This window comes from Anolis carolinensis, chromosome 4, assembly GCF_035594765.1.
Source record: "Anolis carolinensis isolate JA03-04 chromosome 4, rAnoCar3.1.pri, whole genome shotgun sequence".
Lineage (NCBI taxonomy): Eukaryota > Metazoa > Chordata > Lepidosauria > Squamata > Dactyloidae > Anolis > Anolis carolinensis.
Window position 1 is genome coordinate 30,521,013 of NC_085844.1, and position 15,687 is coordinate 30,536,699.

A 15,687-nucleotide genomic window follows, 5' to 3' on the forward strand; every position below is an offset into this window, starting at 1 on the left:
GTGGCAGAGCTCTCAAGATGATATTTTCCTCTGCCCTGCTGGTTTTAACAGGTTTTTCTCCTAAATTATTTTCATGAGCTTGTTTTATATGCCTTTTATATGCTCAATGTAGTTTTATACAGTTTGCACTTTAGAAGGTTGGTGCACACATAACCATAACATCAGAGTCAAAGCTATATGGCTTACTTGTAAAACAAGCACAGGTAGGTCAGCAAGCTCTTCTAAAACACTGCCATGGTATTCATCCTGAGAGAAGACAGGTGCTTCATCGTTTATATTGATTACATTAATTACAACAAGTGTGTGGTTCTCCCATTTTCCATCAGAAGTCACTAACTGGAGCTTATAGTGCCGCTCTTGTTCGTAATCGAGATGCTGGGCAATCAAAATGGTGCCCTTCTCAGGTTCCACATAAAAATCTCCTTGCTCATTTCCTGAAGTTATCTGATATCTCAGTTTGGCATTAGATCCTAAAAAACAAAAACAAACATGGCTGTCCTTTTAGTACACAGGAGAAATGGTCTGTATTAGTAGGAACAGTAATGCTCAGAGATTATTTGGGGCAAAGACAATATGTGGCCCTAAAGAACAGTTGGATTTCAACTTCCATCAATGTTGACCAGCACTAAGGATAATGGGAGATGCAGTCCAATATCATCTAGAAGATCATAAGTTATCCACCATACCTGAGATTAAAAGTGGCTCTGAGGAAATGTCCATTTTTGTTAATAATCCTAGTATTTATTCTTCCAAAAGGATGCAAATACAGGTGGAATGAAGTCCATGTCTTAAGGATATTCATTTTGTAAAGTGCTGAATGTGTAGCTTTTAAATTAGTATTGCCATATACCATACTCCATAACTCCATTAGTATTATATCAGATATGTAAAATGTTTCCTTCCCAACATGCCATTCTCAATATTCTTATCACTGCTTCCAAATGAAAGAAGCCACTTATGTCAAAACTGCACAGAAAAGAAAGATGCATACACTGACCTTCATCTTTATCAGTTGCAGTTGCTGTCAAAACAGCATAGCCAACATCCTGGTCTTCATCCACATCAGTTTCATACACCAAATGTGGGAAAGCAGGACAATTGTCATTTACATCGCTAATAAATATCCTCACATATGCAGTATCTGAAATATAAGCCGTCCATTATTAGCTTCTAGGGTTTGAATAAGACTACCTCTCCACCTCATTTTGGGCCTTATATTAATATTACATATTATTCCTAAGGGAATATTCCTAATTCCTAAGGGAATATGTAATGTAAAAAACTTCCCATAAAAACTTTGCTATCCATGTAGCACTAGCAAATAACTGGAGAAACAAAAGATCACCTCTGTCCCAGGGAACCTCTCATCAACAAGCAGAAATCATTACCAATTTTTGGTTTTAAGACTGAAAGTAGTGATTTGTTTCCAAAAATCAAGCAGCACGTTAACCAAGAGATAAAGTCAAAATAGCTCAATTCAGGTGGTTCAGATTGTATGGGAGAATATATATGCAAGTGAGTTTACTGGCTCTCTCCGACTCTTATTGCTGTCTACAAACTGGGGGAAAATATCTGTAATAGGGATCATTCTCTAGCCATTTAGTTTGTCCATACAGTTTAATACCCTGGAAAATCATGGTTTTTAGGATCAAACTACATCAAAGAGTGAAAAATCGCTGTTTTAATTTCCAAAAAGTACAGCCTTGATTTGAATTGAGACCAATGTGCATCGACGGCAGACCAAAAGCTTTCCTCTCCCTACTTTTCAACTAACAATCCATCTCCTGTAGTTGGGAGGTTACAAAAGAGATCAGAAGCCTCCATTGGTGCCCTATTTTTTAATTCCCCAAACAATGGTATGCGGGGACTTTAAAATAAAAAAATATGGACAGGAGGTTTAAACTTCCCATACTATTGCTTGATCTGTAAGTGAGACCACATGTGTTTTACTTGAAAGTAACAACAAGGGATCATTAGCTGCATGTTTAATAGCTCATATAGTTTTGCCCCTAAATTGTTCACAGAGATGACGCAAACAAATAAGGCCTCCTACTTGATATATTTGTGTCTGATTTGTAGAAGATGATGAGGATGAAGGTAGAAAAGAGCCAGTAGACTCTATTCTCCCCCACTGCATGACTAAGGACAGCATGTGAACAGAGCTTCTGTTGGTTAGTGGATTCGTTCTTTATTTCCAGGGCTTGGTTGATCTTCATGACTGCTATGATTACCTGTGTTAGGTTGTCCATATATACCAGGCCTGGCTGATTCAGAAGAATCCTGAGACTGGACTTCAATTAAGTAAGATGCTCTCTTCTCCCTATCAAACGATGCCAATGTGGAAATGACTCCTGATGTGGAGTCGATGGTGAAGTACTGATAATCTCCACTAGAATCCTTTAGTATGGAATAGTGTACCTGCAATGGAGGAATATTTCAAGTGAGTCATGCTTTCTAATCCATATGTCATCCATTTTCAATGCAAAGGACTTCAAAAAGTTATATTTGGAGCCTTCTAGAGCAGTGGTTCCCAACCTTTTTTTGACCAGGGACCACTTTGACCAGGGATCACTCTCCAACATTAGTATCAAAAGGGTTATGAATCAGTTTTTGGTCAACTTTAGATTTGGTTTGGTTATTTGGGGTACTGATTCAGAAAACTGCATTGGATAGATCACATCAGCTCTAGTTTCTGATACAGAACATATGCCATTCAGTAGTCACAATCTGCTTGAACACAGAAAACCATATTTAATAAGCCTCAGCATTATAAGAGGGTTTCATGAGACCAGTTGCAACAGTGTAGTAACAGTGAGGCCGCGGACCATATTTTAGTTATTGTGGACCACTGGTGGTCTACGGATCACAGGTTGGGAACCACTGCTCTAGGGAAACCAGCACTGGAATCAATACTGACAATTTAAATCCACTCTTAAATTTCCCACAATGTTTTCAAAGTAATGCTGTTTTAGTGGCATCACAGTTGCCTCTAAAATAGCATTCAGTTGGAGTTATTTAAATGAAGATTTTCAGACTCAGCAACTTGGGGTTTAGGAAAGGTGGAGAGACCCTGGGTAGCTGTCTGTACAGTAATGAGCCCCACCAGAGTGTTGCAGTCTCCAGAATACTAAAGGACTGAGTTGGAGTGAACTGAGTACAGGGAAGGTGGCCAGGCTAATTAAATGAAGAACTCAATAGATACAATGCTTGTACATTCATTATTAAATACACCGCACATTCCCACATTCCCAGTCTGGTGAGATCAATATCAACTCTTAAAGAACCCTAAAAGGTTAGTCAAGTCTATCATTTTCCACCCTATTTGCCCCAGTTCCTCAAACTTCTTCCCTGAAAATACGATCACATTTACTTAAGGATTGAATTGCTTGCTCTGTACCTTCTTCAAGGAAAACAAATTGCCACTCTTTATTCTCATTCACTACTTGCTGCCATTAAATCATCCAACTATTTCTCTAGACAATTTTCTGCTCCTGATGTACTGAAACAGTCTTTCTTGTCGGTCATCTACTCTGATTAACATGATATTATGCTATTAATACTGTATCGAAATATAGTCTTTCTTGTTGATCATTTGCTATTATTAATATTATATTATATAATTAATTATTTTATTTATTATATAGTATTTGTTTTTATTTTTAGCATCTCTTATTGCTTCTTACAAATTTCTTGTGCATGTTTGTGTTACTTTTTGTTTTACTTGTTTGGTAAGACCTCTAGTTCCTGAAGCAAATATTTTTCTCAACAATCTTGTTAACTACATTGGTAATGTGTTGCATGCTTTTCCTAACCTGGTTCATACACTTTAGATGAAGTCTTATCATTGTACTTTTGAGCAAATCAGGCATTTTGAAGAAATTTTAACTGTTTTACTTATCAGTCTTTTTAATCAGTTCTATCCTTTTAGAAAGATCCTGAAGCTAAAAACAACTATTAAGAGTTCCCTGGAACAGATTCTATAAAAAATTCAGTTCAATAGCACTGTTTCCAGCTACTTTAGTCACACTCACCTCTCCATTGAGACCTGAGTCTGCATCGGTAGCCAGAACCTGCATAACAGAGGTACCGATACCTGCTCCTTCAGGTACAGAAACTTCGTAAGTAGAAGAAGTGAAGAATGGGACATTATCATTCACATCTGCAGAACAAAGAGATATTTACCATCCTGCAGTCTGTGTCATCAAATGTTCCTACATTTTAATACTAGACAACAGTGTTTTTATTAAATTTGTGTTATGGTTGAGCCTTATGGCTCCAATACTGGGAGACGTGGTCGTAAGACTCCTCGAGAGTCAGACTCTCTTGAGGAGCGAGAGAGGAAACGGCTGCGGGATATCTTTGCAGAACCATCTGACGAAGACTCCTTTGAGGGTTTTACTGAGAGAATGGAGGAAGAGGTGGTTAGCTCAGAGGAGGATGACATGGAATGGACTCGTGTGAGGGAGGATTTGGGTGTTCCTGGTAATGATAGCATGGGAAGCGACTGGCGGGTTGCAGGATCAGACCTGTGGACGAGTTGGAGGGATGGGATGGGATCCACAGCTGGGGATGCTGTGGGGCGTAGTCAAAGATGTTTTAGTTCTGATGAGGATGATGATGATGAGGCACCTGGAATTAGGGTAACACCTGATAGCGATGAGGAGTTGTAACTGGCATAAAATGGGGTCTTGAATCCAGGGCTAATTGCGTTGGGCAAGGTAATCTGGACGGACGCTTGGGATCTTGTTTGGGAAATTCCTGAAGACGGGTGTGTTTCGTTTGCTGAATACGTAAGTTACCAAGGACACTGGGCATAGGCGGCGGGAGGAACTGTGTGGGCTTTTGTTGTGCAACCTGTGTTTAATCTTATTAGCTTGGACCTCCGTCGTCTTCTTGATGGACATTATTTACCTACTCGGAATTGACGCTGGACTGGCTGACTGACTACGACCTGGGACTACCCTTTCTTGACTATCGTTGGAATTCGTGGAATCTAAGACGCCTGCACCTGGTAATCGACCTCGGACCGGATTGGGACCCCGCTGACCGCTGCAACCCTTGATTGATGTGTTTGGACCCGGAGTTCGCCCGCTGCACGGAGGAGTAACAACTTAGTTGCTCAACCACAGCTGTTGAGTAGCAGAGAGGAATCTGCTGCCAGTATTTATGTTCTATTGAATCTTTGTTTACTAGCTTTTGTTTGTTTATAGTCCCAGGCTGAAGTAAGCATTTTTGGTTTAACCCGGATTAAACTCCTGTTTAATCCGGTTTATCTTTTGAACCATTTTTGTGTGACTTTTCATATTGAAGGCGAGTGTTTGCCTAGCTCTTTGTTTTTTACGAGCATTTTTGGTTCTGTATCTTTAATAAACTGTGTTGAATCTTATCTACTGGCGTTCTGTCCTTGACAATTTGTGTTTTCATTTAGCAACTCATAAAGCAAATGATGAATATCTTCCTCTTGCTGTCAGCAGTTTTACACATGCTGTCCCATAGGTATCATTTATCATTTCCCCCTTTGACCCACCTGACAAAGCCATGTCCAATGTACTGTGTTATTATCAAAGTCAAGTCAAGCCCAATCCTTGAAACACAGGGCCCAAACAGGACACATTGGCTGATTACCTGTTAGTAGCACATGCAGGCATTAAGTCCACTATATTTCTGCACAGGTCTTCTTTTGGCTGTTGTAGAAGTAGATGTTCTCTTCCAGTCTTAACAATGACCAATCCCTCCCATAGACTCACCATTCAGCAGCTGCACCCCCCACCCCCCAATTGTCACTCAGTAGTCGGTGAAAAAAGGGGGATCAAAGAAGCAACCCACAAACAGAATAATTGTATCATCTATCCAGGTCCTCTGGAAGACATTGGCAAATTTCAGTAAATGATGTACTCATTCTTGCTACAGACACCGACCATATTATCTAGCAGCCATACAAGCACCATGGGGAACTGCAGCAGTTCAGTAGTAAGTTGGGAAATTGAGTGGGTCATTGTAGCCAAATTTCAAATGCAGATTTATTGTGCTGCACTGATCCTAAAGCTCATCAGGTTGTAGATTCTGAGTAGAATGCAATGTTCTAAAACTTGTAATGAAAGTGTCATAAACAACCACATACCTACTGTCTTTCCATAAAGAGGACTGACCTGTTATATTAACGTAAACAGTAGTGAAGGATGCCAAAGGGATGGTCGCTACATTCTGAGCCTTGATGCTCAGTGTGAAGAGCTTAGTGGTCTCAAAGTCAAGGGGTTCGGCGACCAGAAGTGAAGCAGACCCATCGGCTCTGTTTGGTTTGAGGTAGAAACGGACAGGCATATTAGTCTCTGGAACCTGTCCCTCCTCTAGGTGATATGTAACTCTTGGATCGCCCAGTGGTGACGTGGCTTTGACAGTCTGGAAACAAGCAAACCAAACAACACACACAAACTGTGAAGCGCATCAGTATGGGAAGGAATGTTTCAAAATGAAAATTTTGAGATCAGACTGTTAAAAACAAATTAACTGAAAGAACGATCCTGTTAAATCCCTATCCCAGAAACCCTCCTATGGGTAATTTTGGAAACTGTATTCTACAAAAATAAATGTTACTTTTATCTATTTGTCTTATTTATAGCCAGCCTTTCTCCCAATGTGAGTCAAATTTGATTGATATTCTAAGCTCTGATCCCAAAACCCTTCCAGATTACATAATTATACCACTATGATTCCACTTTAACTGCCACATAGCAGCATCCTATGGAATTATAGCTGAGATTTCTAACTACTTTTCCTTAACTGCAAATCCCAGGATTCTATAGGATGGAATCCTGCTAGTTAATGTGGGATCATAATGCCATAATTATTTAGTGTGGAAGGAGTGCTATGGCCAAGATGTTAATGAGAGGGAGGCAGGAGAAATCACAGCATACCACTATCTTGGTGTCACGGGCAGTGCTCTCTGGGATTGTGATCGAATATGAACTTTCATCCCATTGTGGTGACTGGTTAAGCACATCAGTAATAGTGACTGTCAATTCCACGGTGCTGCTCCGATTGCCTCCATCAGTGGCTGTGATGTATCTGTTTATCTGAAATGTCTACAAAACAATTTGTAACAGCCACTGACAAAAGTAGAAACAGTGATATAATATAATCAGAAGTGATATAATATAATCAGAGCAGGTACCTGAGAGATGACATGATTCACATATACCCAGCCTGTGCTGGGGTTGATTTTGAAATATTCTGGCTCCTGCTGCACCATGGAGTAGGTGATGGCAGCATTCGCCCCCTGGTCATCATCATGAGCTGTAGCACAAAGGAAACTTGTTCCCACTGGGGTATCTTCACGGAGGAAATCTTTCAAAAGAGAAATATAGAGTACCTTTTGAGTATATCCTGGTGTAGTCCACTGATGGATTAAGCAATGGAAGACATAAACCTCATCTTGCTGATTGAATTACAGTACCTCTCGTGGCAATGTTTGCCATGTTTTGGGTTGGAGCTTCTTGCGCTGTCCCACTCCCTGTTCAGCAGTAAGAACATAAAAAGTCCCTTGCATACCTTCATCCTATCCACTGTTATGACTCCAACAAAGAGTTTAAAAGCACCCAGGTTCAATCCCTGGCATCCTGAAGGAGGGCTGGTAAGGACTTCTATGTTAAACCCTGGAAGTAATGCTGCCTGGCAGTCTTAAAAACACTGATTTAAATGAACCAACAATCAGACTCTGTGTAAGATAGGTGTTATAGTGGGTTCTTTGTTGTTTGCCACAGTTCATGGTTTGCCTTTGAAAAAGCTGGTCTTTCAGCCATTGTCATCACACCATTCCAATGATTTATACTATTCCTTTGCCATCTGGTGAATAATGTATGCCATACAGGCTGCACAGCAGCAATCTCACCTTCCCCATGACATATGTGTAGAAAATATCTTGGAGTCTTCGTAGACAACAAGTTAAACATGAGCCAACAATGTGATGCAGCGGCAAAAAAAGCCAATGGGATTTTGGCCAGCATAAATAGGAGTATAGTGTCTAGATTTGGGGAAGTCATGCTACCCCTCTATTCTGCCTTGGTCAGACCACACCTGGAATACTGTGTCCAATTCTGGGCACCACAATTGAAAGGAGATGTTGACAAGCTGGAAAGCGTCCAGAGGAGAGCGACTAAAATGATTAAGGGTCTGGAGAACAAGCCCCATGAGGAGCAGCTTAAAGAGCTGGGCATGTTTAGCCTGCAGAAGAGAAGGCTGAGAGGAGACATGATAGCCATGTACAAATACGTGAAGGGAAGTCATAGGGAGGAGGAAGCATGCTTGTTTTCTGCTGCCCTACAGACTAGGACACGGAACAATGGCTTCAAACTACAGGAAAGGAGATTCCACCTGAACATCAGGAAGAACTTCCTCACCGTGAGAGCTGTTCAGCAGTGGAACTCTCTGTGGTGGGGGCTCCTTCTTTGGAGGCTTTTAAGCAGAGGCTGGATGGCCATCTGTCAGGGGTGCTTTGATTGCGATTCTCCTGCTTCTTGGCAGGAGGCTGGACAGGATGGCCCATGAGGTCTCTTCCAACCCTATGATTCTATCCTTGTTTTTATACTGCTATCTGTACATGTCAATTGAAAATAATCTGTCTGCTGTATCTACAGATTCTGTATCTAAAGCTTCAACCATCCATGGCTTTAAAACACATTTAAACATTTCAAAACCTTGATTTTTCCATTTTATATAAGGGACGCCATTTTACCACACAATGTATATAATTGGACTTGATCATCCATGGATTTTGGAACAACACCCCAACAAATACCAAGATCCCAATGTATAAGAAATTACTTGTGATAGAACTTGAAAGGGCACTCTATATATTCAATGATCTATCATGAGGGTGCATTCATTCTCATAAACAACAGCCTGTAGCAGTTTACTTACATTGATACCGGCTGTTTTCAAACTTTGGATCATTGTCATTTTCATCAGCAATGTAGATAGTAATCTGACACATTCCAATCAGTGGCTCCTGGGCTTGATCCGTAGCAATCACAGAGAGCATATACTCCCTCTGTTTCTCTCGGTCAAAACTCCGAGTTGTAGTGATGACACCTAAACAGAAACAAAGCTGTAAAAGAGACCAGCTGTAAAAGTGGTCTCAGACCTGGTTATCAGTGAATTTTTTCCACAAATTGCATCCTCACTGATCCACAATGTTCAAACATACTAAAATCTTTTACCTTGCCAACTTTGTCAGGATCCTTTTCTTATCCCACTATTCCATTTTGGGTACTGTTCCATTATCTGGGAGAAGGCCACTAGGGGGCACTAGAGAGAGAAGGATACTTCGTTTTATCGGGTGGAGGGTGGGTTGAAGGAGGAAAACCATTTCCCCCTGTTTTTCTGGTATTCCCTCCACCACTGTCCCCATTGTGGAAACAACCCTCATTTATGACATGGGAAGGGAGGAAAGGGAATAACCAGCAAAAATGGGGGAAACGTTTTTTTGTTCTTCTCTCCCCGCCCCACATAAAATGAAGTATCCTTCTCTCTCTAGCTCCCCCTTGTGGCCTCCATCTGGATAATGGAACAGTATCCAATTTTTGTTTTCTTGTATTATCTCAAATTATTTAGAGTTGCACACATTAGGAAGTTTAATGTGTTTTTGTCTTTTCCTAGGAAAGGGCTGATCTCAAAAAGTTGAAAATGATAGGAAGCATCATAATGTCTCATGAAATAACCAAAGATGAATAGTTAGCTTGAAATGTATTGAGAGTCTTAAATGTGGAGCAGACCACGTGTTATCTTTCATATGTTGCTGGCCTGCAGTTCCTATAAGTTCTAACCAGCATAACCAATGGTGGGGGATGATGGAAGTTACAGCTCATTAACATCTAAAGAGCCATACCTTTCCAGTGTGTGTTTGTGTCTGTGCCTTCACATCATCTGATGACTTTTGGAAGTCTATTATTGTTATTATTATTGTTGCCCAGAAAACCCTCTAATAGGGTTTGCCTTAGGATCATTATATGTCAGAGACAAATTGAAGGCCCACAATAACATCATAGAGTGTGATTTGCCCAAGGTCACCCACTGGGTCTCCAAATAAGATTAAAACCCTGATTTCAGGGCTCTACTTCAAGACCCAAACCACTACATCACACTGGCTCTGCTCCCATTCCCCACCAATGTACCTGTGGCAATGGTGGGAACGAAGAGAAGGACCATCAAGATAAAGCATAAAGAAATAGACTAAGAACTGGAGAGAGGCATTCGTGAGATATTCTGATGCAATAACAACTGGCAGCTCCCTGATAGGACAAGTACAACATTTCTTCTTACCTGAGTCAGGATCAATGCTGAAGCCTGGCAAAGACCCATCCCTGTGCATGAGGCTGTACTTCACTTCTCCATTCTGGCCAAGGTCTGCGTCATAGGCTTCCACCCGCAAAACATAGGTGCCTGGTGGCTGGTTTTCTAGAACCCAGGTGTTGTCACTATAGTAAGCACACTGTAATAGAAATCTGTTAGCAAGCCTTCCAAAAAGCAGTCTTCCTCAGCCTTAGGGTATGCCAAACATCATACATGCAAGACACCTTTTAGGTAGGTTGGACTACAACTCCAATCAACCCCAATCAACACAATCAATCATATGGAGCAAAAAAAATGGATCATTGCCTTCAACACTTCATAGGTAGATGAGTAGCCAAGCAACATTGGTATGTGGGTAACAAGAGCATGGATGTTATTAATGAGGAAGACTACCCAAATCTGTCATTTGGTAGCTTTTGGAAGCAGAATACTTCATTTATTTAGGTGTTTTTTTCAGTTTGGGGAGTTTCTTGGGGTTTGGGGTGGAGAGTGGATAACACAGTTCTCATGCCTGATTTGGGAAAATAGTATATTGTCAAGATTTCATTAAGGCTGATCAGAATTTTATAGAGTTGGGTTTTTTCACTATTGAGCACAAAAGAGAACAAACATTGCCCCACATTAACCAATCAACTCTCAAATTACTGCTAACAAAATAATCTTGAAAACCAGCAACGTTTGCAGCCGATTGCCTCACCTCTCTGAATATAGGCTTGTTGTTGTTGATGTCATTAATCCCCACCACAACTTCAGCAAAGCTGCAAAGAGATCTTGGCCCACCAGAGGTATTGTCATCTATAGCAGAGATATTTAAAACATATTCTGGTCCCTTCAGTTTAGGTACAGGGTTTCTACGAAGTCGAAGGATTCCTAGATTTAGAAGAAAGCCGAGATACGGAGGTTATTGCACAGGATCAGATTTAACATCCAGATGCAAGTCTTCTTAGTCTACTATGGAAATCCATAAACCAGCTTTCCCTACCCTGGTGTCTCCCACAGCATGCAGCCAAGCATATCTGGAGGTATGTGGAGTTTTGAAACTTGAGATCTTCTGCGAAACCCTTTATTTCCATTTTAACACCTTGAAAAAGGATACCTGGGGAAAAGGTCTTCTCCATGGGTGCTCCCAGGCTCTAGAACTCCCTTCCAAGAGAGGTTTCCCTTCCTATTTTCCTCACCCAGGAATTGGCTCACCTTTGCGGCTATCCAGTTCAAAATTGCCTTCTTCATTACCACCACTGATTAAGTACATCACTCCATCTCCATCAGGATCTTTTGCAAGGATAGTGGCTACTAATGTACCAGGTCCAGCATCTTCTGAGAGGAAAGTTTCATAGCTGATGCAAGGAAAAAAGAATTACCTTCTAAGTACTAACTTAATTAACAACATCCTGCTAAACAGATCTATGTATTTTTTTAAAAAAAAAATAAGGACTGATTCAGTAAGTCTTCTTATGCAAGCTCACTGAACAAAGTTTCACTAATATGAATATATTGAATACCATAGCATTGCTCTGAAGGACCTAGAAAATGTCGAGAGAAAATCTCTAGGCCTCCACTGAGAACTTTTAGTAGAAGTTGACCTTTGAATTGCTCTGTAGACCTAGAGAGAACATTTCTCTAGGCATTTTCTAGGCCATCCACAAGATATTGTGCATTTCGGGTAAGAAAAATCAGCATCAATACTATACAAAAATAACTCCAACATGCCTATGCATCTGGTTTCTAGTTTCCCATAATATTTTTAAGTATGCTTTGTCATGAGACCACTGATTTAGAATTTTCTCCTTTTTGCAAAGTAAGTTCTGAACTAATCAGCTATTTTGGTGTTTTCAAGTAGTACCTATGGCATAATACTGACGACACCAGATTAGCACAGGCAGTTGGGAAGAAAGCATGTGAAAATATAAACATTCTCCTTACACAGACTGAGAGAACACCGGAGATTCGTCGTTCACATTTGCCATGCGGATGCGCACCGAGGCAGTCCCTGTCCGAGCTGGATGCCCCTGGTCAACAGCAATGACAACAAATTCATACATGTGGTTTGATTGCTCAAAGTCCAGTTGCTGGTTGGAACTGATGACACCCTCAGGTGTGATGGAAAAATCAGCAGTTTGAAGGAAATAGATGATCTCAGAGTTGGAGCCAGAGTCACAGTCTGTTGCAAGAACTAAAGTCGGGATCATTGGGAAAAATAAAGCCAAAAGGAGAAATGGACTGAATTACACAGTGTTGCAACAACAGTGTTTTTCAAGCTGTCTGAAATAGAGGGCAGTCAACTTTTATCCTCAATGTGCCAGGGATGGGTACTTTACCTGTGCCCACTGGCAACAATTATTTCTTTCCTTCTTGGAAGCATTACAGAAACTGGTGGCAAATTATTCAGAAATCCATACCAGTCCAGAAATCCATACCAGTAGTACTAGCATATAAAAATGATTAACTGTGATTATATATGACTTTACATACAGAGAATGTCCTGTTCAAAAGCACCAAAGGAAATTGCACTGGAACTTCAGTGTCTGTATTAATCAAAACTGCACCCAGGTTGAGTATCAATTATCCAAAATACTTGGGACCAGTGTTTTGGATTTTAGGTGTTGGAATGCCTGCATTTTCATATATGTACATCATGAGATATCTTGGATATGGGGCCCAAGTCTAAACACAAAATCTATTTCCATTTCATATACTGTTATGATTGAGCCTCATGGCTCTGTTACTGACAGACGTGGGCGTAAGACTCCTCGAGAGTCAGATACTCTCGAGGAGCGAGAGAGAAAAAGACTGCGAGACATATTTGCAGCACCATCTGACGAGGAGTCTTTCGAAGGGTTTACGGAGAGAATGGAGGAGGGGCTGGTTAGCTCAGAGGAGGATGAGATGGATTGGACTCGGGTAAGGGAGGAAGTGGGTGCCACTGGCCATGATGGGACAGAAGATGAATGGGGACCTTCAGGATTAGACCCATGGTTTAGCTGGAGGGATGGGACGGGATCCACAGCTGGAGATGCTGTTGGGCGTAGTCAGAGGTGTTCCAGCTCTGACGAGGAAAGTGATGAGGAAACGCCCGGGTTAAGGAGGACAGCTGACAGTGATGAAGATTTGTAACTGGCATAAAATGGGGCTTGAGAGCAATTGCAAATTGCGTTGGGCAAGGTAATCTGGGCAAACGCTTGGGATCCGTGTGTGTGTGGGACGCTTCCCTGAAGACTTGTGTGCTTTCCTGTGCTGTGACGTAAGTTGATTGGAATCCAGGGTCAGACGGCGGGAGGGATTGTGTGGGCATTTGTTTGTGCAAACCTGTGCTTACTCTTATTAGCTTGACCTTCCGTCGTCTTCTTGACGGACGCCATCTCCTGCTTTGAGAACTCGGACTGAACTGACCACGGCTTGTCTTCCCCCCTTCTTGGACTTGGAAAAACTACAAACGTCTGCTTCTGGCTTTGATCTACGGAACGGAACTGGTCTACTCAACTGCTACAATCCTTGGCTGATTTACTCGTGTTGGAGATCCTGTCTGCTGTGTGTGTGTGGGGGAGCGACGCAAGTTACTCTAAGCACAGTGTTGGCAGCAGAGAGGAATCTGCTGCCAATTAGTTGCATTCTTTGTATCTTTTGTTCCTTGGCTTTCGTTTCGTTTATACCCAGGCTGAAGTAAGCAGTTTGTTTTTACCCGGATTAAACTCCGGTTTAATCCGGTTTATCTTTTGAACATTTACTTTTGCCCCTTTTTGCTCCTAAAGGCAAAAACTGCCTGGCCCTTGTGTTTTACGGGCATTTTTGAGTTCTGTAATCTAATAAACTCTGTTACTTTGAATCTTGTGGCGTTCTGTCCTTGACAGATTGCCCAACGCCCATAAAAAGTTTATTGCAGCAATAAACCCGTCAGGAAGACGATGGATGAGTTACGGGCCAAAGTAGACCAATTGCAAACGGCTTTTACCGTTAGCCAAACAGCTCAGGCTGTGAAAGGACATGTTTTGACTCCTGAACGCTTTGACGGAACCAGGTGCAAGTTGCCAACCTTTTTGGCACAAGTGGAGCTTTATTTTTCTCAGCTCAGTGCTCATGCTTTTCCTACAGACACTAGCAAGGTGGCCTTTATTTTGAGTTTGTTGACCGGTCCCGCAGGACAATGGGCCACTAATTTAATTTTGGGAAATGACCCAGTCAAGGACAATTTGAATAATTTCAAAAAGTTGTTAACTGATACTTTTGGGGATCCTCTCCGCACGGAGAACGCTGGGTGGGCTCTGTATCGGTTGAAACAGGGAAAGGGGACTGTTTTGGATTACTTAAATAAGTTTAACCTGTATCGCCACCAGCTGGATTGGGGGGAAAATGCATTCATGCTTTTATTTACTGCCGGGTTAAGTGATATGCTCCAGGATGAATTAGCACGCTTGGAGCCGGCTGAAAGCTGGGACGCCTTAGTAGCTAAGGTGCTGCGTTTAGACGCAAGGTTCGAGGCTCGTAAACACTCAAAAGCAATGTGTGCGCCACCCATGCATGTAACCAGGGCACCTGTGGTGATGGGGGAAGAGCCCATGGAGCTTGGGGTCTTTAAAAAGCTGTCTACAGAGGAAAAGAGCCGTAGGAGGCAGCTGGGCTTGTGTTTGTACTGTGGGAATGCTGGGCATTTTGCCAAAAATTGTAATGTGAAACCTTCCCAGCTTTCGGGAAAAGGCCAGCCCTAGTGCGACGTGAGTCCAACGCACTAGGGCTCCTCAAGCAGTCAACTGAGGGGAGGAAGCATGTTTTCGTACCCATTACATTATCTGTTGGGGGAAGGGAACTTGTTTCTACTTTGGCACTGCTGGACTCAGGGGCTACGGTCTCCTATGTAGATATTGAGTTTGCTAAGAAGCATGGCATTCCTAGAGTGCGCAAGGCATGCGACGTGTGGGTGGAAGGAGCAGATGGGAGACTGCTGGAGACTGGGGTGGTTAACCATGAAACCTCAGCAGTAACGTGGGAGGTGCAGGGAGTAACGGGAACGTTTGTGTGGGATATTACGAGCTTGCCTAGATATGATGTGATCCTGGGGATGGATTGGCTAGCTGTAGTAAACCCACAAGTAGATTGGGCAACACGTAAAGTGATCTTAAAGAGGCAGGATTGTTGCACTCTAAATGTTACTCATTCTGATATGGAGGGAGTGCCTGCTGAGTATGGGGAGTTCTCGGATGTATTTTGTAAAAGAGAAGCGGACAAATTACCACCGCACAGGCCATATGATTGCGCCATCAAGTTGGCAGAAGGTGCGAAACTGCCAGCAGGGAGGCTGTATGCCTTGACTGTACCGGAAAGGCAAGCTTTGCGGGAGTTTCTAGA

The 15,687-nt window shown here is 42.0% G+C and overlaps 1 protein-coding gene across 1 annotated transcript in view; it reads right to left on the bottom strand.

Annotated features, from left to right (window-relative positions):
- Positions 1-15,687, bottom strand: part of LOC100561036 (neural-cadherin) — a 59,217-nt gene that overhangs the window by 23,330 nt on the left and 20,200 nt on the right. The window contains exons 6-17 of the mRNA XM_062979330.1: positions 12,271-12,520; positions 11,542-11,684; positions 11,045-11,217; positions 10,318-10,486; positions 8,917-9,087; positions 7,172-7,344; positions 6,915-7,082; positions 6,150-6,399; positions 4,032-4,159; positions 2,232-2,418; positions 998-1,141; positions 187-470 (exon numbers count right to left, since the gene is read on the bottom strand). Of these exons, the coding sequence (XP_062835400.1) occupies positions 187-470; positions 998-1,141; positions 2,232-2,418; positions 4,032-4,159; positions 6,150-6,399; positions 6,915-7,082; positions 7,172-7,344; positions 8,917-9,087; positions 10,318-10,486; positions 11,045-11,217; positions 11,542-11,684; positions 12,271-12,520 (2,240 nt within the window). The remainder of the gene's footprint in view (positions 1-186; positions 471-997; positions 1,142-2,231; positions 2,419-4,031; positions 4,160-6,149; positions 6,400-6,914; positions 7,083-7,171; positions 7,345-8,916; positions 9,088-10,317; positions 10,487-11,044; positions 11,218-11,541; positions 11,685-12,270; positions 12,521-15,687) is intronic.